The sequence below is a fragment of the Corvus moneduloides genome, chromosome 22, assembly GCF_009650955.1.
Source record: "Corvus moneduloides isolate bCorMon1 chromosome 22, bCorMon1.pri, whole genome shotgun sequence".
Taxonomy (NCBI): Eukaryota; Metazoa; Chordata; class Aves; order Passeriformes; family Corvidae; genus Corvus; species Corvus moneduloides.
In genome coordinates this window covers 5922108-5948749 of record NC_045497.1, presented here as the reverse complement: position 1 = coordinate 5948749, position 26642 = coordinate 5922108, and the positions used below count along the sequence as shown (strand labels likewise).

The following is a 26642-nucleotide window of genomic DNA, read 5'->3' as shown; positions in this document are numbered from 1 at the left end:
GAGGAAAATGTGGGCCTTACTCATAGCCAGCAGTGTTTGGCTCAGGTAGTGTCAGATCCCAAATAAACTACACAATCGATTTGTATTTGCATGAAAACAATTTTAAATATTTAATGTGCAACAGCTGAAGCCTTGGTTTGAATATATAAGAAGGAACAGATTGAAACCCAAGAGATAGTTTTTTAATATAGAAAAACCTGAAGCCAGGGTGTGACCCCCAGGTGAGTTCTGAAGGCTCAGTGTCCTCTTTTTGCCAACGTTTGAAATGGCTGTGGAGGGTGCAGTTCTTACAGGTAGATTGCTCTGGGCACCTCTCGGGGTTTTCGGGAATTCAGCATCTGTGGATGCGGTCAGACCCACCAATATTAAACTTTTCGGAGCTGTGGTGGAATATCCTGAGCTGGAAGGGACCCACAAGGATCATCCAGGCCAGCTCCTGGCCCTGCACAGACACCCCAGCAATGCCACCCTGTGCCTGAGAGCACTGTCCAAACACTCCTGGAGCTCTGGCAGCCTCGGGGCCATGAGCAGGCTTTGTCTTGTTGTCTGTGTGTTTTTCTTGTCCCCTCGCCTGACTGTCCCTTTCCTTGTCTCCCTGGCAGGTCACCGTGGAGCAACAAGTACGACCCTCCCCTGGAGGACGGTGCCATGCCCTCGGCTCGCCTGCGCAAGCTGGAGGTGGAAGCCAACAATGCCTTCGACCAGTACAGAGACTTGTATGTCAGTCCTCCCCTCAGAGGCCTGTCTGTCTGTGTGTCTGGGTGTCCCCTGGGGCAGGTGTGCAGTGTGCACACGGGGTCTGGCGGGGGGAGGCAGCGCTGACCCTCTGGGCTTTGTGATGCCAGACGTGATCAGATCTGTCAGCTGGTGCCAAAGGCAGGTGCTGAGGTGCTTTCCCACCTCCCTCCCCCTTTAACAGATTGATGGTGTCTCTGTCCTGGCATGACCTGGCTTCTCTTTGATCTTTAAGTTCAGTCTTAAACCATCTGCATTTTCCATTCCCTCAAGGCTGTACTCTTAAAAAATCTCTGTGTACAGCAGCAGCTCTCACATCTTCCAGTAAAACAACAGGCCCTGAGCACTGAAATGCAGCAGTTGGACAGGGATTAATGCACTTCTGCTGCAGGATGCTTGTTTTAGGCCCTGTCTCATTGAAGAGGTGTAAAACAAAGGAATTAATAAAGCACATGTGAGATAAATGTAGATTAGGCAGTGGCTTTTTAAAGCTGCAATAGGAACTGTCTGTCTGGGTGTCCCACCAGTTGAACAGTTTTTCTATAAACTGGGGCTGTACTGGTCCTGCACTGCACTTACATCTGAATCCTTGGGATGTGATCAGGTTCTCTGGTCTCCTAAGCAGTGCTGGGGTGGAAACTGATGGTAAAACTATGCAGCAGGTGAATGTTGCAGAGCAAGGTGAACCAGTAAGTATGTCCACTACTGGGATGCTTTCTAATGGAGATGGCTAAAGACCATGAGAAAAGTGAACAAACTTCATTGCTGCTTGATGTTGCCCAAAAAGGGAGATAAAACACAGCCTTAGATGTAGTTCATCATCTTACAGCACTGACAGAAGCACATTAAAAGGAACTTTCCTTGCTGGATTCTGTGGCTGGGTGTAAATGTAGCCTGTCCAAATGTGTAAGCATCACACTTCTGTTACAGGTATCAAATTTTAACTTCTTTTCATGCATTATTTTCATAGCCCTCCAACTTCTCTTGTAAGTAACAGTTGTTACTGGTGTCTGAACTGACTGGAAGAAAGGAATTTTGCATATTCAGCAAAGCCAAGTTTGCAGTTACTCCCCAGATGCAAAGCAGACCAGGACCAATAAGATTTTTAATACCCTGAGACGAAAATGAGGAGGTTTATGGAACCAAGGTTGTCTTTTTAAATCCCTCTCTGCTCAGATGACCATGAAGTCATGGCTGGATACAATAACTTCTTTTAAACAGCTTGAATTTGCTGGAAGGAAAGCACAGGGCAGGATTCTCTGACTGAGGTGAATCTGCTGAGCCCTGCTCAGCTTGGGGTACAGCAGTACCTTTATGTAACAATCCTCATGTATTGTGTGGAAGGAAAAGGGGAGATTGTTCCAAATTCCATCTTTCTGTTTGTCAGGGCAAGTTTTACGGGCAGGACTTGGTCAGAGAGGATCCAGGAGGGATCGCTCTGGTGTCGCAGCCAGGGAGGACAGGTCACGCTGGATGAGCACAGGTGCCAGCACAGAGCACTTCAGTGCCTGTTGTGATCCCAAAAGTGGGGGAGGAGAAGAGGACACGGGTGGTTTATGTTTGGCTGAGCGGCGTAAAAAAAATTATGGCATTTGTGGAAAGAATTTGCAAAGTTAAGGAAACTTGACCTCGGTGTCTGAAGGGTTCGTCGTGCTTCAAATCAGGATTTGTGCTTTACCTCCAGCAGAGATGTGGAAAGAAACAGGCTTTTGTTCTTGCAGCTTCCTGAATAAGACAGTTGGATTCTTGTGTTTTGACAGCAGAAGCTTAATTTTTACTTGGAGATCAGAGGGGGGGAAATTCAGAGGTGGTAACAAGTGCCAGCTTCTCTCTGTGCTGCTCTTGCCAACACATCAGGTTGGGAGTGGCTGCAGCAATTCCTCACGGAGCAGCTGCTGGAGCTGCGTGGGGAGGGCTGTGGTGGGAAGGGGATGGCAGTGGCAGGGATGGCATTCCCATGGTCTGCTGGAGCTGGGAGCTGACACTGGGAGCGCCCTGTGAAGCCAGCAGCAGGGCTGGGCCAAGCAGTGTCAATGGAGGAGGTGTCACTGCCCTGCTGCTCTGGCAGCTCCTGGAGCTGGGGAGGGAGTGCACGAGGCATCCTGGGCCGGTCACCAGGGTCCTTCCGAATTGCGGAGCCAGGACAGCAGAGCTTTTCCGGCATTGGGAAATGCTTCAGGCTCGTTGATGTATTAATCAAAGAGCTAAGCATGCTGACAGCCCTCAGGACTGTATCTTTTGTGGAAATTCTGGTTTCTGTTAGATGGGGAGATCTATTCCAGGTTCACCTTCCAGGAGCAGGGATCAGTCTGTAGGCAGTGTGCAGAAAATCTACATTTTGAGTTGACCTGCAGAGGCTTTCATCGTTTCTGTTCACTCTGGTGGGGTTGTCTGCCCACACAGATCCTTCACGGAGGACACCAGGCTAATTGATACCTCACATTACAAATTGTCCCTTTAAAAATACCGGTTTAAGTGCAGTGGCTGCAGATGAAGAGGATGAAAATGGTGCTGAGGGAGAAGCCTCAAATCTGACACATCAGCTCCTCACCAGCAGTCCCTTAAGAGGCTGTTCTGTCTCTCTGTGGGGTTGGGAATGTTTCTGAGCTGCCCCTGTAACCCCAGGCGCTGTTTTGTGGGAGAGAGGTAACAGTCAATACAAAAATAATCACAGCACTCAGAGGGAACACCAGATCCCAGAGTGCCTGAATTTCCTGGGCTGTTAAGGCATTTTATTCCTATAATGAGAGTTTCTGCTGGATTTTTCAGAGCAAATAGTGGCTTTGTGGACCCTTTACACTATCCCAGGTTGCTCCAAGCCCCATCCAGCCTGGCCTTGGATGCTTCCAGGGATGGGGCAGCCACAGCTTCTCTGGGCACCCTGTGCCAGGGCCTCCCCACCTTCACAGGGAAGAATTCCATGCCAATATCCCATCTAACCCTGCCCTCTGGCAGTGGGAAGCCGTTCCCTCTTGTGCTGGCACTCCAGGCCCTTGGAAACAGCCTCTCTCCATCTTTTTTGCGGGCTCCCTTCCGGCACTGGAAGGCCCCAGTCAGGTCAGCCTGGGGCCTCCTCTTCTCCAGGCTGAACAATCCCAGTTCTCCCAGCCTTCCCTCACAGGAGAGGTCTCTCAGAAGTTGTTGTGCATGGGGCTCACTTCACTCCTGAGCTTCCAAATACGCTTTATGCTGGTCATTCCAGCAGCTGTAGATAAACAGGTACCTCTGAGAACATCTCCATCCCACTCTGCTCTCCCCATGTGGTCCAAGCCTCCCCTGGCTTGGCTCCCATTTTACCTTTAACACAGAAAGTGCTGATAATCTCACAGAATTCATCTCAGGCCTCTCCCAATGCTTCAGTTTTTCCTTGTGTCAGTCCCATTTGGCCCACACACCTTTCCTTTTTAGATTTCTCTTTTCATCAAGTGTGGTAAGTCTCCACCTACGTTCAGTGAGTCACTGCATTGTATTTGCCATTTCCCAAGGGGTTGGCACCTGCTGTCGTGGGTGTTTTGAGGGAAGCAGCCTGGTATGGATTTGTTAACAGTTTGTGTGAAATAATCCAGGCACATTTGCTTGCTGGGAACCTTAAAATTTAATTTTGTCCCCAAAAGCTTAGTGGCCAATACACTGAGTGTATTGGAGCGTGAAAACAAGTTTGGAGAAGTCTTGTGGTATTGCATGTAATAAAATCATGTAAGCTGGAGAAGAATGATTTTGCTGAACCTTCAGTGCCTCTGAGCCAGTGCTGAGTTGGCCTTAAGTGTCTGTTTTAGTGCAAACTACCCTTAGTATCTCTGGAGTTTCCCACCTTTTCTTTCTGGAGGCTTCTGGGTTAAAGAGGAATTCCACCAGGTTTTAGTTCCCTCTCTGTTCTCCGTGCTGAACAACAAGCATATTTCTTGGTTATCTGTTTTACCAAAATCCATGTCACTTTCCCAAAAAACAACTGTTTCATTTCCATCTCCTGCTGCCAGGTTTAACTCCGACAGTGCCTGGAGCTAATGCTCCGGTATGTTTGTGCTCAGTAGGTTATTATTCCCAGATGGAAGTCTAATATCTTACACCACTCAGTTAGAGCCTTGGCTTTCCACTTCCAATATGGTGAAGATAATTTCTTCCAACACATGGTTGTAATTTATTGCCCTTTGCTTGACGTGTGTGTGCTTGATTGAAATCAAAGCGTAATGAGGACCAGGGCAGCTGGTTAAATCTCCCTATTTTAGATTCTGCCTTCCCTTGTTTTGGGTTGGAGATAATCAGGGCTTTAATTAAGTAATCTAATGGCTCTTTGTTGTCTGGAAGAAATAATTTCTGAAGTGATTAAATAGACCTCCCCTGGGAAGGATGCTGCTGATCTGTCTGCAAACAGGATGAGTTTTGGCAACTTTGGGCTGGTTTAGTGACTGACATACATTTAGAAAGCTATTCCTCCTTTTTTCCTCAGCCTAAGTTGGATTTATTGGTGCTTTTGATTTTTAACAGCTTTAAAAAAAGATAAAACATCATCTTAATCATTCTGCTCCTGAAAATGTTTGTGTTGATTAAGGTTTTGCATTCCGTCAACAGAGCGAGCAATGAAACCTTTTGAACTTCTGCTTCTGTCTGTGTTTTGATGTTGATCCATTTTCAGTTTGTTATATTAGAGCTCTGGACCAGGAATTTGGTAGGAGTGGAAGGAGGTCTGGGAGAGGATTGACCTCTGAAATATCTTTGTTGTGTGTAATCCTTTTATTATTGAATTTTGATTGGAATCTGGTCCAGAACGGTTATTCCAGTTTTGGATGGTGTTAGCAGTGCCGAGGGTGGCACCCCAGGCCTCTGCTCTTTGCAGCACGGATATTTCTGTCCTGTGGATAGAGCACGGGTGTTCTTTGCAGCCAGCTGAGCATCCCGTGCTTTTCTCTGCTCTGGAGGAGGAAAGGCTGAGGAACTCCCTGGCCCATGTGCCTCAGGAATGTGTCGATTGAGGAGCCTTTTGCTGGAGCTTGGGCAGGTACTGCAGTGAAGTCCCGGTGACAGATGAGTTTGCCCTTTCACTTTTAGAGTGCTCAGGGCTAACTGTGTTTGTTATTTTTATTGCTGTGTTTAATCTCATGTAACAGCCTGGCTTTGCTGGGCTTCAGGGATGTCTCATTTTGACTGACCTGTGCCGTTGTCTATACCAAATATGTGCACATGTCCTGTAAACTGCTGGGTGGTTTTACCTTTTTTAGCTGTTTTTACCCTTTTTCCTAGTTTATTTTGGATTGTGTGCTTGAACCACCTCTGACAGTGCCTTAGTCCACTTGTCTTGATAAGAAAAAATGGAAACCTCTATTAGTGCTGCCCTTGGGCTGTAGCTGTTTCTGAGATCTCTGTGGTGTCATCTGATTTCTCTTTCCCTGGGCTGACAGACCTTGAGAGCCTCTCAGTGGAGTTCAGGCCAACTCACAAAATACTTAGCACTTCTCACAGGGTTTGCAGCAACTGCTGCATTCATCTGTTTGACCAACTTTGCTGTATTTTGTGCATGGAACAGCCCTGATCCCACCAAGTAAAGAACATCTGTAAGAGGTGTGACAGGGGGTTTGTTCCAGCACAGCCTGCCCTGGCACAGGGTGCCCAGAGAAACTGTGGATGCCCAACCCCTGGAAGTGTCCAAGGCTGGACGGGGTTGGAGCTCACCAAGGGATGTGGCAGCTGTGAGCTCTTTATGTGAGCCCTGTGTCTATGCTCAGATGCAAACCTGGTCTGCCTGAACTAGAAACCCCTGGAAAGCTTTGAAGTGACTTTATTGCCATCAGCTCCCCGTTCCTCATTACTGCTGCAGCCCTTTGTGCCGGCTTTCTCCTGGGCATGGGAGTTCCTGGGGCTCACACAGCGAGGGCCGTGCAGATTGAATCCAGATGGGTTTGTTGTGCATCCCAGCACTAAGGAAACCTGTCCCTCCATCTCTGCTGGCTGGGGATCTGCACAACAGGGTGTGACATCAGATTGTGTCATCGGGGAGATTCTTGCCTCGGGTCAGGCTGATAAGGGTGAGATGAAGTCTCCTAAGACAGGTCTAAACCACCAAGACGTTCACTGCTTTCATGTCTGTGTGCTTTTACGGTCACAGCCATGCTGTTTTCCCAAGGAAATTATTCAGATGTAGAAAACAGAGCAGTGTTGGGATCCCCTCAGCACACCCATGGGCAGCTCAGAGCAGAATTAATATTGAAGTTGTTGATGTATATTACACAGATTAGAGAATCCTCTTAGAAAAGAGGGAAAAATTAAATGCACTGCCATGCTGGAAAACTAAATCAGTTGCTTTTAATCTGATTTTTTTTTCTTTGGGAGTTCCATTCTGGAGCAGCTCTGCACACACTGACTGCATTCTTATCTTGTGAATCGGAGACACTGGGTGGAGGAGGAGTTTTTCCCTTGGGTTCCCACGGTTCTCTGTGATTACATAAAATCTGAACACTTGGATTAGGAGGTCAGCACTGATGATGCAGCATTGTCCTCAAACACTGCTCTCTGAAGGCTTTCAATCCCTAGGAAGAAATTACTTACATTCAAAAATGAGACGAAATTTTAAACTGTCGGTTTATTGCGATCTGGAATTTTTGAACTGGTGGTCTCTAATAATACTTGGTGTTGTATGGACAGAGATTTACCTCATGCCCTCACAAATGTACAGTGTTGTAATTATGGAATTTGGAGACAGAGTAACTTACACAACAGCAGCCTTCTGGTGGCAGATCTGCTATAGAACTCTTCTGTTAGAAGAATTGATGTCACGTGAAATCTGCAGCCTGCAAGGATTTTGGCAAACTTAAACCACGACACAGAAGATCTCAGCAGTCTCTTCCCCTCCTGTGCATGTTTGGATTTCAGCTGGCAGAGTCTGGGATGTGGCAGACTGGGGGTGGCTGAAGCAGTGTCTGTGCTGCCTGAGGATGGCCACAGGCGGAGGGTTTGGAAGCCGTCAGAGCTTCCTGGTGTTAATGAAGCAGTTCCTCCTTTGGACACGTTCCAGAGTGACCCCTTGTCGTGCTCATTAGGTGGCTGATGGAACTCTTTCCAGGTGACTTCTCCAGAGGGATTTGGTTGTTAGTTTCCATCTGCCAACAGCAATCGGATGGGAAGGAAAACGTGAGCAGTACGCTGTTTTTATTAAATAATGAAAGGTGCTAGAAAGCACAAATTGGGAGGTGCTGGGAGACTTTCAGCCTTCAGGATCCCATTGTTTAGTTACTGTTTTCCTTACTTGCAGAATTCCTGCACTTCACAACTCTGCTGAGCAGTTTGAGTCATCTCACCATGGTCCAGATGTGTGCTTTTAAGTACAACTGGCATTGAAGTTACACATACCTAACTGGATTGGTATGTTTGCTCCAGGGATTTTTGCACCTGTGTATGCTGGAAAGAATTCCTGTAAAATACCTGTACAGAGCCTCCAAGCGTAATTTGGGCTGAGTTCATCAAGTGGGGTGCAAAACAAAAAAATGCACAGACATTTTACCTTCTTCATTTTAAGTCTCTGGGTGAGATTGTGGAAGTGTTCCACAGTTGTGCTCCTGGGGCCAGGGAAGGAGAGAGGAGCTGTAAATCATCTGGACTCACAGCAGTGGGAGAAGTGTCACATCCTGGCTCGTTCCTGGTACCAGCCTGTCCTTTCATTACAGAACAGGCTCCTGAGCCTCGTCACTCGACAGCTGGAAGGAGGCAACAATCATTTAGGGACAACTGATCTCCTGAAGAATTTGTTCCTCCTCCAGCTTGAGGTGTGAGATTGCAGGGGATTTGTTGAACACCTGGGCAATGCTTTGGGTTTGGTGGAAGGTGGGTTGCTCAAATTTGCCACTTCCTTTGTGTTTCTGTTGCGATTCCTGTGCTGGTTTGAGGCGACAGGGAAAGGGCTCGGTGGGAGTTGTGCCGAGTCACCTGCCACTCCAGCCTTCTGTTGCCATAAGAGTTGGAATGTTTGCTTCCCCACCTCGGCATTTAGGAAATGTTTTGGGTTGCTGACACCAGCTGCTCACGCTGTGACTTCAGTCATTGTCACTCTTGGAAAAACATGTGTAGCTCAACGCTCAGTATTTTCCTTTGGGGTAAGATTTTTAAATGCCAGTTTTCTCGGAAGTCTGTTGATCTAAATAGCTGGAGACATTTCCCTTTCTTATGCTGAACTTCTGTAGCTGGAAGAAATAACTATGTGACCTTTAGGGAATAAAAGAAAATACATTTTTCTGCTTTAAATGAGCCGGTTTGAAACCCTGTGCAAGCCCTTAGAAGGTTTGCAGGGCCAGGCTGAGGTTCCAGGTGTTGGTGCTTTGGCGTCAGGGGGTTGGGAGAGCCATAAGCCACAGACTTTTTGTCTCTGGCTCTCAGCTACTTGCTGGAAAACACACAAATGTTTTTATGGATGGGTGATTTGGTTCTTAGGTGTAATTGAAAGTCAGAGCGTGCTTTTATTGCTGTGTGGTGGAAAGTAATTTTCTCCACACGGGGTCCAAGATCCGTTGGTGAGGCTTGGGAGGAGCAGAACGTTATCAGGAGGGTCATGGGGCCTTTTCTGAGCTGTCCTTCAGTGGTAAAACATAGTGATTAATCTGCCCTCCTTTCCTGAGGTCTGTGCTGGAAGCTGGGGGATTTCCTCCCCTATCACATCCCTCTTGAAGTTACAGCTTTGTTCTGGCCACAGCCTCTATTTCATGGGTACAGCTCCGGCTCCTCAGACAAGTTTCCATCCTGTGTCTCCACCCGCTTCAACTTCAAACACTTCATAAAGCTTTGGATCACTCTTAGCTTAAATATTTTCTTTTATTCTTGCATTTGTAAAGTAGGTCAGTCTTAAGTGTGACATTTTTTGTATAAAACAGCTTTTTCCAGGAGTTCTGTGGTTGATGAGTAACGGATATAAAAATTCAGTGTTTGATCATGACATTAAAACTATAATTGATTTTGAGTGAACTGCTGTTCTGAATTCTGTAAAGAGAATGAATGATTACTTTGGGCCTTATGCCTTTTAGTCACCTTCCTGGGCAGCCTTACAAAAAGTTATTTTCCCAGAGGTAGAACACTGGCTGTCCTCTCCAAGGACAGGGATGTCACTTGGTCTAGGTCATCTTTTAAGGTCCTTCCAACTGAACCCAGCTATGATATCGTTTAGCAGTGTTTTGGTTGTTAATAAAGGGATATGACAACCATAAAATGATGATTTTTCATTGTTTTATAACAAGCTTTTGTCTGTAGGTAAAGCCTGATTGATCTTGATTGAAACATCCTGGATTGATCGGTGTCCCTAGGCAGAGAGCAACGATAGCCTTGCTTTGAAGCTGTCCTTTGAGATTGCTTTATCCCTTGGGGATGTTTCTGAGGTACCACAATGTGAATTCCTCCTACTGGAGGCCTCCTAAACATCCCAAAAGCATCTGCTGGTTGCTTGGATGCTTTGGGAGAGGGCAGTTGTAGCCAGGTAGGGGTCGGTCTCTTCTCTCAGGTGACAAGAGGAAACAGCCTCAGGTTGTGCCAGGTGAGGTTTAAGTTGGATATTAGGAAAAAATTTTCAGGGAAAGGTTTGTAAAGCACTGGAACAGGCTGTCCAGGGCAGTGGTGGAGTCGCCACCCCGGAAGTGTTCAGAAAACCTACAGATGTGGCACCTGGGGATGTGGGTTAGTGCTGAACGTGGTGGTGCTGGGCTGATGGTTGGACTTGATGACCTTAAAGGGCTTTCCCAGCCTTAAGGATTCTGTGATTCCAGCTTCCAAGGAGGACAGGTTGCCTTTTCCAGCCTCGGTTGTGCAGGAGGATCAGGGACATCCAGAACAGGCCACCGAGGAAAGAGATGTTCCATCCAGGAGCTTTAGTGCACTGCTGCGACTGCTGCGTGTGACTCTGGGCCTGTGCTCTGCCCTGCCCTTCCATTTCTGCAACAGAGAAGATCCCAGTTTATGCCTTCCTGGAGCCTTTTCCAAGCTGGTTCCTCTCCTGCTTGGATTTCAGTGTGTGCTGCATTTCAGTCCGTGGTGAAGGGGTTTCTTGGAGGAAGCCCAGCCTTCCTGCAGCAAATCCAAGTCCACAAATGTCAATTTAAATTCCTCCCAATCTGACATCCTGTTTTCTATTATGGACCAATTAGCCTGTGGCACCTCTTTATTTTTCTTTAAAAAAAAAAAGCCAAAACCAACAGGTTCCAAGGAATGTTCCCCTCTCCAGCTGTGACTTTCCTGGGTTCAGAAATCCCACTTCAGTGCTGTGTGAGGAAGGTGAAATCCAGTGTAGTGGTCAGTGCTATTTATTTTCTCCCCATGAAGGAGGAGGGGATTTTGGAGTGATTCTGTAGTGCTAAAGCACAGAGGAGCCTTTGGATAATGTAAATCCTGGCGTGCCTTGGATTCAATCACTGGCATTGTTGTTCCAGTCTCCAGATCCTGGGTCTGGCCATGGCAAAGCAGCTTTATTGAAATAGCATGTTGGTATTTAAAACAATATTAATACTATATTTGATTCATTAGATCTCCAAAGGCAGTTAAAGCGTTTCCATGTGTGCGCTGTTGGTTCTGGCGGGGGGTTCTTCACATGGTTTTATGTGGTTTCAGACAACATTTTAGCACATTCTTAAAATACCCACAAAAGCCTTTATGTAAAATCTCATAAAGGTGAACCACATAAAAATTATTTTTTTCCTGTTTCATGTCATTAGGATCAAAGTACAGTAGGTAAGAATAAATTTCCCAAAACCTTGTTTCGGTCCCTCTCTTAATTAATGTTTCATGCTCGTAGCAAGGTTGTAAAGTGGGTAATGGGGAAACTGTCTGTGCACGCTGTAATGTTCTCAGTGCCTGCCAGTTTATTTTGAGTGGATTCACTGATACTGTATATGAAAAAGAATATGTTATATATATTTTTTTTAAGCAATCTCACTCTGAGAAGGGACAATAACTGCTTCTCTCTGGCCTTTGATTCCCACTGCCAAAGGAGGGGTCACTTAGGTTGGAGCTGAGGTTCACTGCAGGACTGGAATTCCCATTAACTGCATTAACCAAAATCCATTTGGGAATTCCCCAGGGGATATAAAAAGGGTGTTTGTTGGTTTGTTAGGTTGAAGTTGCCTGCTGGAAGCCTGGCTTTAGCGTGGCTGGGCAGAAGAGGGCTTTGCTTTTTCAGTGCTGTGTTAGCAGTGGCTGACAAGTGCCACGGAGCAGTGGGTCCTGAACTGGCAGGGCTGAGCTTGGTGAGGAGAGGCAGAGCCACCCATTGCAAATAAAAGGCTGTGGTGAGTTAGCAGGAAGTTGTTTACCCCTCCTGAGGTCAGCACTGATTTGGATAGAGGCTTGGATGTCTGCAGTTAAAGGGAATTTGGGCTCTTTGGTAGCTCTGCCCTCTTGAAACACATTGGGCTGGTCTGTGAGGGCAGGGAATGTGCTGGAAGTGTTGAAAGTGTCGCTGGCATTCACTTCCCAGTGCCTTTTCTCCTGGCTGTTGGCAAGGGTGGGTTAATGTGCTCAAGTCCACAGTCCTTTGGGGTAGTACATGAGCTCCAAACTGTGCAGTAAATGGACTTTTAAGCACCATTCACAGCTGGAAGGCCTGTGGGTGGAAAGGAGGGGAGCACAGAGGTTCGGTAATTGTTTCATTGGCCGGGAGGGATGATTGCCTCTCTTGCAGGAGAGGAGCCCGTGGTCACTCCCAGGTGTGTGTGACAGTCAGAGACAGAGCACAGACCAGGTTCATCTGCCTGGTCCTCTCAGCTGCTGGGGACTGTCAGTCCTGGCAGCTCCTTGTGTCTTTGGATGATGAGATTTTGCCCTCCTGCAGGCAATGAAAAGTCTGACTACCAACATTTTGTGTTGTTCATGAAGTTGCCTCTCCTCCTTTCCACGTGATCCTTGTGTGCCATGGTCATCCCTGAGATCTGAGAGTTGTGTGCCATGAAAGAGCATTTATTCCCTTTTCCTTCATCCTCCCTATGGCTGTTTGGTAACTGGAGAATGGAAGGGGTAAAGTGCTGTGGGTTGCAATTCCAGTTTTCTAGAAGACAAAATTACTCCTTGTGCATCTTTCTTCCAGCAGTCTTGGGTTGCTTACCATTATTTTATTAAGTGCATTTTCCATCTGCACCAGTGTCATCCAGAGGGAGTGGGGCTCCACGGATCCCATTGCTCTCTTGGTTTTCTGAGTGTACTTTTAGCAGCAGACACCTGAGATTGAGGCAGTCTGGTTTATTTTCTCGTGTTTCCCATATCTGATGCTGGAATAATAAAACCTCAACAGCATCTCTACATTTCTGAGATCCTTGGTTTCAGTTCTGCTCCCTTTGCAGTAAATCAATGTCAGCTTCACACAGACTTTTGAGGCAGCAACGTAAAGTTACTTACTTGCTCCCTTTTGTCTTAATTAGTGAACTTTGCTGTAAAGAACTTCCAGACTTTGCCAATAGCGAGGGAAAAGAGGGGGAAAAAAAGACCAAATTGTAAAATAAAGCCTTACTCTCAGCCTACTTTGTAGCTCGTGCTTTTACCAGCTGTTGTAGGTAATTGGAATCAGAGGAATTGTTTGCTCAAGTCCTGTAGAATTCTGTACATAGCTCTGGTTCTCACCAGACCTTTGTTCTCCTTCAGAGAAATGTGCAGTTGTTTTGTAATTAAAGTCTCTGCGTTATGAAGTGATTTGAACTGCTGTGTTTCTGGGTGTGTAACTGGGAGAGAGTGCTGTCTTGAAAGAAGAAAATAACCTGTATTAGGACTTAGAAATTGTGCTTATTTAAGATGATTGTTATTATTATCAATATCTGACTCTGGCTTGGGTCCTGCTTGCTTTTAACTTGCCTTTGGATTGCATCCTGCAGGTATTTTGAAGGTGGAGTCTCCTCTGTCTACCTCTGGGATCTGGATCATGGCTTTGCCGGGGTGATCCTCATTAAGAAAGCTGGAGATGGATCAAAGAAGATTAAGGGATGCTGGGATTCCATCCACGTGGTGGAGGTTCAGGTACAGCCTCTGGGGCAGCTGATACACGCAAGTGAAAACAAAACCCAGTTAATTCCAGACAATTAAGGAGCACAGGTGTTCTACTGAACAATGCAATATTGTGTCAGGGCTGTAAACTTCTTTCCCCTGTTAATTTTTGAAAATGCCCCGAAGCAATTTGGATAGAGATAAGTCAGGGCTGTAATCAAAAAGAATCCCAGAAGAATTGAAAGTATGTTACTTTCTGTGCGTGTGATCCTGAGATTGGGGGGGTTTAACATAAAGGGCTACAGATAAATATCACTAATTAGGTAATAAAAACAAGGTAATAGGAGGGTAAATTGCTCTAACTAGGTTTGCTTTGGAAAATTAGAGAAAATTAGAGGAATGTACACATTTGGAATTGTCTTTAAGAGACAGTGCTGTATGAGGGGGGGTTAGACCGACCTGTCCTGTTGCTTGTGGGGTCTGCCAGGCCAGCCCCCATTCAGCTTTAGCAGGGATTTTAACCTTCTGCCTCTGTCCCCTTTTGTTCCCTTCCACTTGCAGGAGAAGTCCAGTGGCCGCACTGCCCATTACAAGCTGACCTCCACAGTGATGCTGTGGCTGCAGACCAATAAAACTGGCTCTGGTACCATGAACCTGGGGGGGAGCCTCACCAGACAGGTATGGCTGTGTCCTGCAGGGTGCTGGCAGAGCCAGGCAGCCCTTCCCTCACTTCCACACCCAGCAGCCCCAGTCAGGCACAAAAGCATTGGTTTTGTGAGGTGTTGTATAAACATCTCTTCTCCTGCTGTTCTGCAGCCCAGTGAAATGGTGAATGCAGTGTGTAATTACCAGAAAGCCCCTTGAACTGTGCTTGACACAGTGGAGCTTGCAATTAAAAATACAGAACATTCAACAGGAGTTCAGACTTGCTTGTAAATCTCAGTTTGTCCTTTGGTATTCCTGAGTTTTATACTTCCATGCGTGTTGCAGATATTTTTATCTGTAAGATTTGCCCACTTTCTCACTGGAAGATTCCAATAGGATTATAAAAGTACAGGATGACCTCTTTTCTTATGTCTCTCTTTTAAAAGCCAGCAAAACCACTGTGAACAAACCTGTGTTTTGCACTGACTGTAGGATTTTTTAAGGACATCAATTATACAGTATCTTCCTTTAGTGTTTTCTTCCTGCAGTACCAGGACACTGATTTTAAAAAATCTCCTAAAAAAAATAAGATAAATCTGTCCTAAACATTTGGGTGTTTTGTGCCAGTATTAATTACTTTGATTGCCTCCTGAGAGCTGGTTTGCAGCAGGAAGGTGCCAGACTGGCTGATCTCAGCAGTGCTGCTGGGTCCCTGACAGGCAGCATCTCCTGAACTGGACTTCCTTGGATGAAGCTGCTCCTGCCCCACCACCTGCCAAAGGCTTCTGTCTCCCTGCTGATGAATTGGGGTTGCTTTGGGCTGTGGAAGTCAGTGACTCGAGCGGAGTAATAAACTCTGGAGGACAGGAGGCACATTGTAAGGTCATGAGTGACTGGAGAGATTGGCAGCAGCTGAAACTCCTTTATGAGCCTTCCCAGGGCAGGCTGGGGCTTTCCATACAAAGGACAATGCAGACTCTGTTAAAAACCTCATGGTTTTGTACAGGTTTGAGCCAGGTGAAGGCAAGGAGGGTCTGGGATTGCAGAGAGGGACTGAAATTGGGTTAGTCTTGCACAGCTTGCCCCAGCCTGGGTGATTTTTCTTTCCACGTTGTTGACCTTGAAGAAGCTGATGGAAAAGCAACTGAAGGAAAAAGGCATCTGGAGACAGTTTTGAGCCTTTTTTTTTTGACTCTTTCTGCAGTAATTACACCCGAGTTATGGTGACCCGGACAAATATTTAATCACAGGCCTTGCTAATCCTGTAAATCAGAGCTGTGAAGTGCAGGCCAAGGGCTTGACTCTGGCCGTGGCCTCTGGAGCCCGAGCTGTGCCAAGGAAAACAAGGGCCTGTGGAGAATGGGTGTCCTCAGTACACCTTGGCCTGGGCTGCTGGGCCTTGTTTGGTTTGACTTTCCCTCTCAAAGCTTCGGTGGGGAGATTCATGCTTCTGTCATCATTTTAAGAGCAGAACATTGGATTCAGATGTGGTGCATTAAGCCAGGGCCTGGTTCCAGTGTCAGTAACGGCGCAGCAGCGCCAGGGTGAGGATGCACACACAGCTCCTGCACAAACAGGGGAACCTGGGGGGCACATTCCAGCAGAAATCTGCAGTCTGCACTCTGCCTTGAGGTGTTCTGTGTGAGGAGGAGCTGTTTGTCCCCAGCTGGAAATTTACCTGCAGCTGGACTAAACTCCTGACTGCAAAAGCTTGGGCTTTGCCCAAATCCAGTTTGCCACATCACCCAAGGGACTGCAAGTTTTATTTCAACTCTTTTGATCAGCCCTTTATACAGCCTGCAGCAAACTGAGCCACCAGAACATGGTTTTAGTTACCTCTTGGATGGCATGTTACAGTTTCACCTTGGCAATATCAGTAATATTTTGAAAAAACTTTGTACGTGGTAAATTTACGTGGTTTTGGTCAACTCAGCGTTTAAGCTACTTGACCACCTTTGATCCTAAAATGAGAGTAGCAGATGTCCTCGTGTTTGAGAGGAAGCTTTTGAAGTGTTCACAAGCTCGGTCATATCCTGGCTTACAACCTGATGGCAGAGCAGCCTCGCAGTGCTTGCAGAGGGAAGTCTGCTGAGAGCCACTGCTGCGAAACCAGCTTGGCCTCGTAGCTGCAAGGGGGGTATTTTGTGAGTGCTGATGAGTGATTAACTTGGTGGCCAGGAGCAGGCCAAAGGAACGGCTCAGGGAGTGCCACGTGGTGCAGCTGAGCTTGGAGCTGGAATAAGGGTCTGGGAATGGCTGGTCTGCGCAGTCACTTCCAGGAGGTGGGAGATTGTTGCCCTGCACCCGGCACAAACAGGGGCTTTTTGTTGCCTTTGGTCAAGACCATTTGGAAAAACTCTGCCTTTCTTGAATATCCCCAGACTCGGTCCTGCAAGGCTCCACTTGGGCTGTTCCTGAATGCTGCACTGAATTCTTGAGAATGATTTTTTTCCTCTCTCTTCAAGACACTGTGTTTGTTACTGTAGCTGCCCCCTGGATCCCTGGCAGTGTCCAAGGCCGGGCTGGACAGGGCTTGGAGCAGCCTGGGACAGTGGAAGGTGTCCCTGCCCATGGCAGGGGTGGCACTGGATGAGCTTTGATCCTTCCAACCCAAACCATTCCAGGATTCTGGCAGTCTCTTGGAGTGTTCCTGCAGCTGCCTTGGGGCCATGTGGTGGTACCTCCTGGGTCGATGCTGCTCAAAGGTCACATCCCTGGCCTGTGTCTATTTTATTTCATACACTGGCAGTTGACATCTCTCTTCCAGTGCCTTGAATTACTTTTCCTTGGTTTTCCCAGTGCAATTTTTCATCTGCTACAGTATGAGTTGTCTCTGTTTCTAGGAGGAAACAAACATTTTACATTTGTGAGTGGACAGAGTAAGGAAAGGGATTCAGCCTTTATACATAGAGGATTCAGCCTGTTTTAGGAAGCTGAAAACTCCCCTTGTTGTAGCTTTGATTTAGTTCACTTGGCGGATTTTGGAATTTCAGGTTTTTGCTTTATCAGTTCAATTACAGAATTCCAGATTCTGTCCTGATCCAGTAGAGAAGTGGGTGTATAAACACACACAGGAGTGTGCAACACAGACCCCTGTGTGTTGTCACATCCACTCCTTTATATAATTTATCTGTATGCATAATTGCTTTATGTATGTGCAGGTATTAACTTACCCTGAGAGGATGAGATCGATTCTTAGCCAGCTCCAGGCACACAGGATCCATGGATTGTAATTCTGCCCTGAAAACTTCGGGAGAGTTACAGCTGAAGTGACGTCCTCACACTGGACACTTCATTAGGTCCTGGCTGCAGCAGTGCCCCTGTAGGGCAGAGACTCTCCCTTGCCCAGTTTGGCTGTAATTTTTAGGAACAAATGTTGTTCTCCATAAATACTGCCAGAGAGGACGCAGAGAGCAAGACTTGCAGGGAAATGAAACGTGCCAGCAGCTTTTCAATTACCTTGCACGTTCTCTGGGGACTGCAGGTACCTCCCACCCCTCCTGATTGAAGCCAGATGTTTGGTAGATGATTTCCCTGGCAGATTTCGGGGTCCTGTCCCCTTTGTGTACACTGGAATCGCTTATGTCGTTCACCATGGCTCCGAACGGCTTTGGCTGCATTTTGAGCTTTCATTAGGCTGCACTTTTATTTAAGGTAAGAGCAGCTGTGTGATCCTGTTTCACTTCATGCAAAGGAGAGGTAAAGGCTCCCCATTTCCTGGCAAACAGTCAGCACTGCACTTTGCTGGATGGGCTTCTGCAGCCCCCTCCTCCCAAGCAGGACGAGCAGGTGCCTTCCTGAGCTGTCCTCGTGCACAAAGAACCTGTGTGTGGGTTTCCTGAGCCAGGATGAGCCCTGAGGAAGTGAGTTTGCTGAGAAAGAAGTTGGCTCCAAACCTACAGTATATTTGGAGATGTGGGAAGGGGAGGATGTAAAGTCATAGGGAAGTGAGGCCTGAGATTTGGGATTAAAGTAGCACAGACATGTTGATTTTTGAACTTGGAACACTCTCTAGCGAGGACAGGAGGTTTCGCAGAGCTGGATGAAGGCTGGGCTGTGCAAACTGAGCAGTCCCTGTGAGCAGGAAGAGCTGCCCTGGGATCTGCTGCTGCTCAGTGAAACCCCAGCAGAGCCATTGTGCCATTTATCATCACAGGGAAATCCCTGGGCAATTAGGAGACTCATCCCTTTCCATCAAGGGCAGCTTTCATGGAAAGGCCCATCCCACCGACTTCCAGATGTTGTAGCTTTGGTTTTCCACCAGTGGGATCTTCTTGTGATCTTGGAGCTCCCCCTCAGCTCCTGGAGTCTCTCTCATCACCAGCTGAGCAGTGTTTGGGTGCGGGGACAGCAGGGATGTGCTGACAGGGGTTGTCTAGGGAATTATTTCTGCCTCACTTTCCTGTCATGAGGGTGGGGAGGCCCTGGCACCTCTCAGGCTGCCCAGAGCAGCTGTGGCTACCCCTGGATCCCTGGAAGTGTCCAAGGCCAGGCTGGGTCAGTGGAAGGTGTGGTGGAATGGGATGGGCTTTGAGGTCCCGTATGGATTTCACAGAGGTTCAGTTCTGTAATAGTTTAGAAAAAAGGAGCAGAGGAGTTGAGGAGGTCTGGAAAGTGGCAGGTAAAGGTCGTGTAGCATCCCCAGGTTTGCCCATGGTTATGGCTGGAGAGTTTGGCAGAGGAAATGGGATGTGTTTGGTTACATTGGTGAGAGCAAATCTCCGTGAAGGGATGGGGTCAGTTCTGAGCAAGCCCTGCAGAAATCACAACCTCCATTTATCTGGTTATAGTTTGAAATACGTGCTGGAGAGACAGGCCAAATTTTGCCTTACTGATATCCAAATAATTCCACATATTTTCCACCTGGAGCCTTCAGCCTGCCCACTGCTTTGGGAGCCCTTGGCACACGTTGCTGTTTGTGTTTCATTAAAGGGATTTTCACTTTGCTCCGTGGCCAGAGCAGCTGTGGGTGTTGTTGGCTTTTCAGAGCAAAATGGAGGATGAGTTCCCTTCTACCTTCCCTGGTATTTTCAGACACTTTCATGATGAAACAAAGTGTTTATCCAGCTTCAATATCTCTCTTGGTATTATTCCTCCAAATAACGCTTACAGAAAGCCCAGACAGCTGCTTTATTCCGTGCAGGAAACATCCAAAGTGACCAGCCAGCCCTCGAGCTATCCCAGAGGAGTGAGTTTCCCTGTGAGTCAGACTCAGAGCAGATGGCTGGGGGAGCCAGGCGGGGGAGCCAGGCCCTGGATCTGCCGCGGGAGGGCTGGGACTGGGCCGGGACTGGGCTGGGACTGGGCCGGGACTTGGCTCAGCCTGGGGTTTGGCTGAGCCCAGCAGGCAGGTGGGGAGTGACAGTGGGGAGATGAGCTGCTCCTTAACATCAGCCTACAGAGGGAATTCCCTCTTGAAGCAAACCAACCCCTGTATTTAAGCAGCAAAAGTCCTGCTGCTGCTGGAGCCTGTGCAGTGCCAGCCACCGGAAGGAACCTTTAAAAACCCCAACAACTCAACAAAACCCAACTGTTTGTAGGACATGGCTGATCCTGACTCTGCACTCCATTAAACAGCCTCTCGTAACATCTGGCCTTCCAGAGCACATAAAAATGTTTTCCTTCTGGCAGCAGTTTTTATGGAGATGTAATAATACACGTTTTTCAAAAAAAATTAATTCTATTTTCAGATTCTGCTTCTTACCATGGAGCTGGGCCTGTCCAGGTGTGGAGGAGGCACAGCAGGGAGCCTGTGGCAGTAACTGCCCCACTGCCAGCTCCCAGCTGCCCCAGATTTGGGCAATTTGCTGATGGTTCCCAAACTGCCCATAATGTGTGTGTTTGTGTAGTTGAGGTTTACACTGTCCCTGCACTGCAGCTGGATCCCTTCTCCAGGCAGCGTGTCTCCACTCCATGTAAACAGTCTAAAGGCACAATTAAACGTCCTGCTGCTCTTTCTCCCTCTCTTCCAGGTTATCTTTTGCCTTCGGGGGTCCAACTAAATTACACGCTTCCCCAAGCCTGTTACAGACTTGGCTTATTAGCAGAAACCTGTAGCTGGCCCAGATTTTTAAACTCTGCCCTGAGGGAGGGATAGGAACAGATGGATAAGAGAATTCAGTGGGATTAGTAAAACCCTTTGAAGACTGTTCTTCCCACTACATTTGCCTCCCAGTTTTGTTTTCATGCTGCCTCAGCAAATCTTGCTGAGGTTCCTGGGTCTGATGTTCGTTGTTCAACAGCTTGGCTGTGTCTTGGCCACAATTTTCACCTCAAGAACTGGGGAAGATGGACTTTCCCTTAGCACAGACCATGGAGGGCCATGGCATGGATGTTCCATGAGGCGAAGTCAGATGGAATCAAGCGAGTGTTGCAGCTGCAGTTCCAGCTCCCAGTTCTGATGTTGGGGTGAAAGATCTCACCTGCCTCAGGGACCTGTGTCCTGTTCACTGAGGGCACTGGGGTCTTTGTCCACTTCAGTTGTTCCAGCTCTGAATTTCTCCTGCAGGAGACCCTTGGCTGTTGTGGGGTCTGTCTGAGCAGGGGTTGTTTTGATTCCTGGTTTTTATTCCACCACATCTCCGTTACCAACATGTGCCCGTGGCAAGTGCTGGCAGTTCCTCACCGTGTTCTCCTCTGCTTGCACACTGGAGGAGCTGGTGAGACCCTTCCCCCACCGCTCCTGGACACTGCTCTCGGATTCCTGTGACAGATGGGTCTGTGCTTTCCTTTGCAGATGGAGAAGGACGAGACTGTGAGTGACTCCTCTCCGCACATAGCCAATATCGGGCGCTTGGTAGAGGTGAGTGAGGTTCTTCTGCCCAGATTTGGCCCCATCCTTCAGAATTTTGTTGCTTTCTCTTTACAAACAACTTTTTCGTTCCTGTTGTTGCTCGGTGTGTGATGGCTCAGTGCTCTCCTTCCATCACTTCCAGCTGTTTGTGGGTACAAAGCCACCCCTCTGCCCTTGGTGTTGTGCCAGCTCTGCAGTGACCTCCTGGGAGATGGGTGTTCCTTTCCTGAGCACTAATTAACAACTTCCCACCCTTCTGCAGCCACTTTTGGGGAGAATTATTTCAAGTCAGGTTGCTACACACCACTGTCCCTTGGACTGAAAGTTCAGTGTGTGTCAAGTGCTTATGGAGTCCCCTGGGATTGGGTTTAGTGTTGGATTTTGTGGCAGCTGCTCAGAAGGTGCAGCACCACTTTGCTGTTTCACTGCTCTGTCCTGAGTGAAGGTGTTCCACATTTCCTTGATGGTTATAACCAAGAAAGGAGGAAATTCTCAACTGTGATGCATTTTTAAGGGAACTGGGAAATTAAAAAAAGGCAGCTGCTACTTTTTGGATCCCTTTTTAAAGTTTTTTGCTTGAGTGAAAGCAACGTAACAAAAAAAAAGCTGCTTTGTTACAAGATCTCTCTCAGAGCTCTGTCCTGGAGCTTTAAGGAACGAGTCAAAAACCCAAAGTCACCCCTCAGCACAGAACTGTGGACTGTTGGTTATCCTGAAGGACTGACTTGGCACTTGGAGTCCGTCCAGTGCACGGGCAGGCTGGGGCGAGAGGCGTTTTCCTTCTCAGCAGAACGAGGAATGCTGGAGAGAAGCTGCCCTCTCGTGGTGCAGAGAGGTCCGAGCCCGGAGAGATGGGCTGGGAGGAGGGAGCAGGAACAAAGCCTTTGACAGGGGCAGAGAGGCTGGGTCCCTGTGGGTTTGGGGGAATCTGAGTGCTGGGGGTGCTCCGGGTGTTGTGGTCACAGGGACGCCAGTGCTGCACCATCCCTGCCAGCAGCTGAGGTGACTAAAGAGCTGCTGTCTTACTTTTTTTTCCCAGGACATGGAAAACAAAATCAGAAGTACACTGAATGAGATTTATTTTGGAAAAACAAAGGACATCGTTAATGGGCTGAGGTAAGGGAGCTGCAGTGGGTGGGGGACCCTTCCCATCCCTGTGGTGCCACCTCAGCCTTGAGCTGCTTTTGTTTCCCCTCCCTGTGCTTTGGGACAGGATTTGCTGTGTGGAGTTCAGGGAACTCTTCTACTGCAGAAACCTGAAGCAATGTTTTAATCCCTTGTTCCCTCACAGGGAGTGAAACAGCCCGACTAACACTTGTACTTTCAGATTATTTTTCATCAGTTTTATTCTTCACAGTCCTGCAAGCTGCACTTGAATTCTGTCTTCTCTTTCTGCTACCCTTAAAAACAGTCCCAGAATTAAGTCATGACATGACTTAAGTTAAGACATGAGTGGTTTGTGGTATTTAGACTTTGATTTAAATTCTGTTGTTCTCTCAATACCACTGGTCAAAATACAGTGTATGAGAAGAGATTAAATTCCCTCTGCCCTTTGTGGAGGGAAACTGTGCTGTGCTTTTCAATCCCTGCTCATTCCTGGGCAGGAATTGGACATGGAAATCTCAAGCTGGTAATTCTCATGCCCACAGAGGAAAGCACAGAACTGTGATGCCAAATCACTTCTCTGTAAAGTGCAGAGGGACCTCCCAGCACAGTGGGGTAATGTAGAATAACCAAAGGGCACAAATAAATGCTCTGCTCTTCTCTCACACACTGAGATGTGGAAGAAGAGAGAAAAATGTGTTAATTAAATATTTGTTCTGCCGCAAGCCCAGCTCAGAACAGCCTCAGTTTCCTTTGTGCTGAGCAGGGTTTAGCCAGGAAGCATTTATTAACCTCAGAGGGAATCTGTAATAAGAGTCTTTCTCTTGTGAGCATTGCCTTGAGCCGTTGTGGTTGAATCTCTGCTGTCTCCCCATCCCTCAGTCTCAGTCCCGGCCCTGTGGGCAGCTCCTGATGGAAACACCCGGCTCCTCCAGCCTTTCCCTGCTCCTTCTCACCTGTGTGTGTCCCCTTCTCCTCCCTGGTGGCTCCCAGAGCCCCAGCTCCGTGTTACTGAGCTCTTCTGACTGTTCTTTTCCCTGTTTGCTCCCTGGTTTCCCACTGCTCTCTGTAGATCTATCGATGCTATTCCCGACAACCAAAAGTATAAGCAGTTGCAGAGGGAACTTTCTCAAGTGTTGACCCAGCGCCAGATCTACATCCAGCCTGATAACTAAACCAATCCAGGTACCCTCGCTGCCTGTGAGGTGTGAGCCAGCACTAAACCAGGACTCACCAGCCCAGCCCCTGCATGGTAACCGGGAAGAACTAACCCCTAATCCCGCAGGCGGAGCGGCCCCGGCGCCGCCCGCTCAGCCCCGGGTTCCTTCTCAGTGCGGCCTCTGAACGCTGGGGTTCTTGTTTCAGCTGTTGGCTCCTCCCCCGTGGAAACCTCACGCTCGGAACTGTGGCAGGATTTAGCACTTTGCACTCTGGCTTGGGAGCAGGAAAGGGGCCCGTGGTCCCATGCCTGGAGTGGTGTTGGATTGGGCTGATCCGATCCAGAAGCCCCGGGACTCTGTCCCTTGGGCACCAGCAGTTTCTTACACCTGTGGTACACCACTTCCGTGGAGGAATTCCCTGTAATCCCAGTGTCCTCCCTGCAGAATGAAATCTTGGGAGTCTCACAGTTTGGAAAACAAAAATGACTGGTACTTCCCATGACTTCAGAGTAAACGTGCGCTCACCCACACGCCCGTCCCCATGGGCCTGGTGGATTTTGGATTTCCGTGGAGCTTGAAACCCAGTCCTGCTCAAGCTCACTCAAACATTCCCAGCCTCCACTTGCTTGTGCTCTGCACAGCCTCCAAGGGGATTTGTTGCTGTGCTCTCGTTTGCTCTGGAGCTCTGAGTGTCAGGGGCGCACGGCAGTGACTAACCCCGAGCCAGCCTAACCTTCCACTCCAGTTCTAACGAGTTACAGATGTTTTTTCAAACACATTCAGCTGACAAAGGGGGAAGCTCACAGTTTGTTGATAGTGGCCAAGAACCACTGCAGCCTGTGACAAATGCAAATATAAATGTATATGTTCTTATTAAAGCAGCAGAAGTCTCCAGAGGCAAGAGAATGGAAATACTGTTATAAAAATGGTAGGAAAATCACCACCACAAAGAGCAGCCTTGTTTACAGGAGACAGCAACCAGGGAAAATAAGGTCGCTCTGAATCACAGAATCCCAGACTGGTTTGGGTTGGAAGGGCCCTTAAAGCTCATCCAATTCCAACCCCCTGCCACGGGCAGGGAGATCTTCCACTATCCCAGGTACTGTAAAGGCTGGGAATTGTGGTTTAGGTGGAGAGAAATCCTACCCAACTGCATCCTTCCACTTCTCTGTGGTAGCCACTCTGGAAGAGTCTGGTTCTTGATAGAACCCATTCTATCAATTTATTTAAGAGAGGCCTTTCTAAAAGTGGAAATTACTTACTGTCTCATTGAAATCAGAGGTTCCTCCACAGCAGCTCCCAGGGCACCGAACCCAGGTGATTGCTGAAAGGTGGAGCTTTTGCTGTGTACTTGCAGACAAAGGGAAGCCCTGCAATAACCTTGTGACAGTATCTCTGCTCTTCTTCCGCTGCTTTGATCCCTCATTCCTTAGGGAAGGTACAAAAAAAGGCAAACTGGACACCAGAACCTCTGGCTGCTTTTCCCACCGGTGCAAAGGCCAGCGGGAGGTTCCGAGGCGAGCCTGGGTGAACAGTCTGCAGAAGGGTCAGAGCTCCCTGGCCCGGCCCTTCTCCTGCCTGGGGCTGGGTTTTCTCTGGGGGAGCAGGAGCACCTAACCCCTTCGCTGTGGGATGCTGGGCTTCTTCCAGTCTGTAACACAAAACGTTGGGAATCTCCCTCCGGCAGCCTGAGCGGAGCTGGGGGGGAAGCCTTTGGTGCCATCCTTGCCAGAGTGAGTTTTGCTTTGTGTTCTCACTGAGTGTTCACGTTGCCTTCTGCTTCCCGGGGTCCAGCAGGCAGAGCTGAGCCTGGCCTGAGGGGCTTCTCCTTCCTCCTGACTCCCAGGACTGTTCCCAACCCTTCCCTCCCCTGCGCCGCCTCTGACCCACCTTTCCTTCTTCCCCGCAGGTCTGTGCAGACTTTTGCAGACAAATCAAAACAAGAAGCTCTTAAAAACGACCTGGTGGAGGCTTTGAAGAGAAAGCAGCAAAGTTAAAGTCCTGTCCGTGCTAACCAGCCATGCCATGCACTCGTTAGATTCCTTTCGTAGAGAATCATCCCCCGCCCTTTTCTGTTCGTCACGTCACGATTTGCATCCAATACTCTCCATGCAGCGCCATCCTCTCCCCATGAATAAAGCTGTACAAACTTTTTCAGTCTCTGAGGCCTACTTTGCACCACATTTTACTATCGAGACCTTAGGCTATGTTTCTGTAGAAGTCCATGTATTATTTTTTCTTCCCCCCCCCCCCACCCTCCCCCATTTATATGCATCACCACGGATCATTGTTTGTCTTTTCCTCCCTCACCCCCTCCTGCCTTTTGTTACATTGGTGTAAAAAATGTAAAACAAAAATTTATTAAATACTGTGGTGTGTGAAAGAGGAAGAACTGGAAAAACAAAAAAAAAAAGAAAAATAATCTATTCCACGTATGTTTGGGGGCTGGGCACAGGGGCTGGCTGGAGGGAGGGAAGAGAGGGTGTTCCTTGGGGTTGTACGATGCTGAGTAACCCAGATGTGCAGGAGATGGTGATTTGGAGACCTGCTGAAAGTTCTGCTCTTCTATAGCCTGGTTCCAAGGCGCTTTTCTGTCAATTTTTATGGAATGCAAAAGGGGTTTTTGTTTTGATTTTTTGTTTTTTTTGTAAAGCTTAAATTGAATCTACATCTGATACTTGAGCCTCCATACTAAAAAATGGAAAAAAAAAAAGAAAAAAAAAAAGACTAAAACAATAAAAACAAAAAAAATCCCAGGAAGAAGCGTGTGTGTGGTTGTGTCCTCCTTGTTTCTCTTTCCTTCGTTGCAGGGTTGCTTGGGGTTTGTTGTTTGTCCCACATCCAGAAGCGTTTGTCTGGAAGGGGGTGTGATGTCCCACTGCTGCTTGGACCCGTGTCACTTATGGTCCAGCTGCCCTTCGGAGCTGCTGGGATTCATGCTCCAGGCAGCCAGCGGACGTGGAAGGGGTGCATTCAGGGGAGAGGGCGCAGTCCAGCTCTGCGGGGTGTGCTGAAAAGTGGGGCACCTGTGTGTGCAGCCCTGGGCAGAGGGGCTGTGCTGGCCTGGGTGGTTCCTCCCATCGGTGCTGACCCAAAAGCTCCTGCCCTGGTCCCTGTGTCACCTGTGACCCTCCCCCAGCGTGGCCTCCTGAGCCCTCGGTGGGCAGAGGGAGCTGGCACAGCTTTGGGTTCCCTGCCTGCTCCAGGCTTTGGTTGTACCAAACCCAATCCTGCCAAAACTGGGGAAGCACATAAAGATCTGCTGGGCTCCTCCT

General features: G+C 48.1%; 1 protein-coding gene across 2 annotated transcripts in view; it reads left to right on the top strand.

The window, feature by feature from the left end:
• Positions 1-26123, top strand: part of CAPZB (capping actin protein of muscle Z-line subunit beta) — a 57242-nt gene extending 31119 nt beyond the window's left edge. The window contains exons 4-10 of one of the 2 annotated variants that reach the window (XM_032131367.1): positions 603-716; positions 13557-13698; positions 14227-14343; positions 21047-21112; positions 22143-22219; positions 23280-23392; positions 25277-26123. In XM_032131367.1, coding sequence (XP_031987258.1) covers positions 603-716; positions 13557-13698; positions 14227-14343; positions 21047-21112; positions 22143-22219; positions 23280-23382 — 619 coding nt within the window. In that variant the 3' untranslated portion in view covers positions 23383-23392; positions 25277-26123. The remainder of the gene's footprint in view (positions 1-602; positions 717-13556; positions 13699-14226; positions 14344-21046; positions 21113-22142; positions 22220-23279; positions 23393-25276) is intronic. The other variant, XM_032131368.1, reaches the window with a different exon arrangement.
• Positions 26124-26642: the final 519 nt, after the last annotated feature.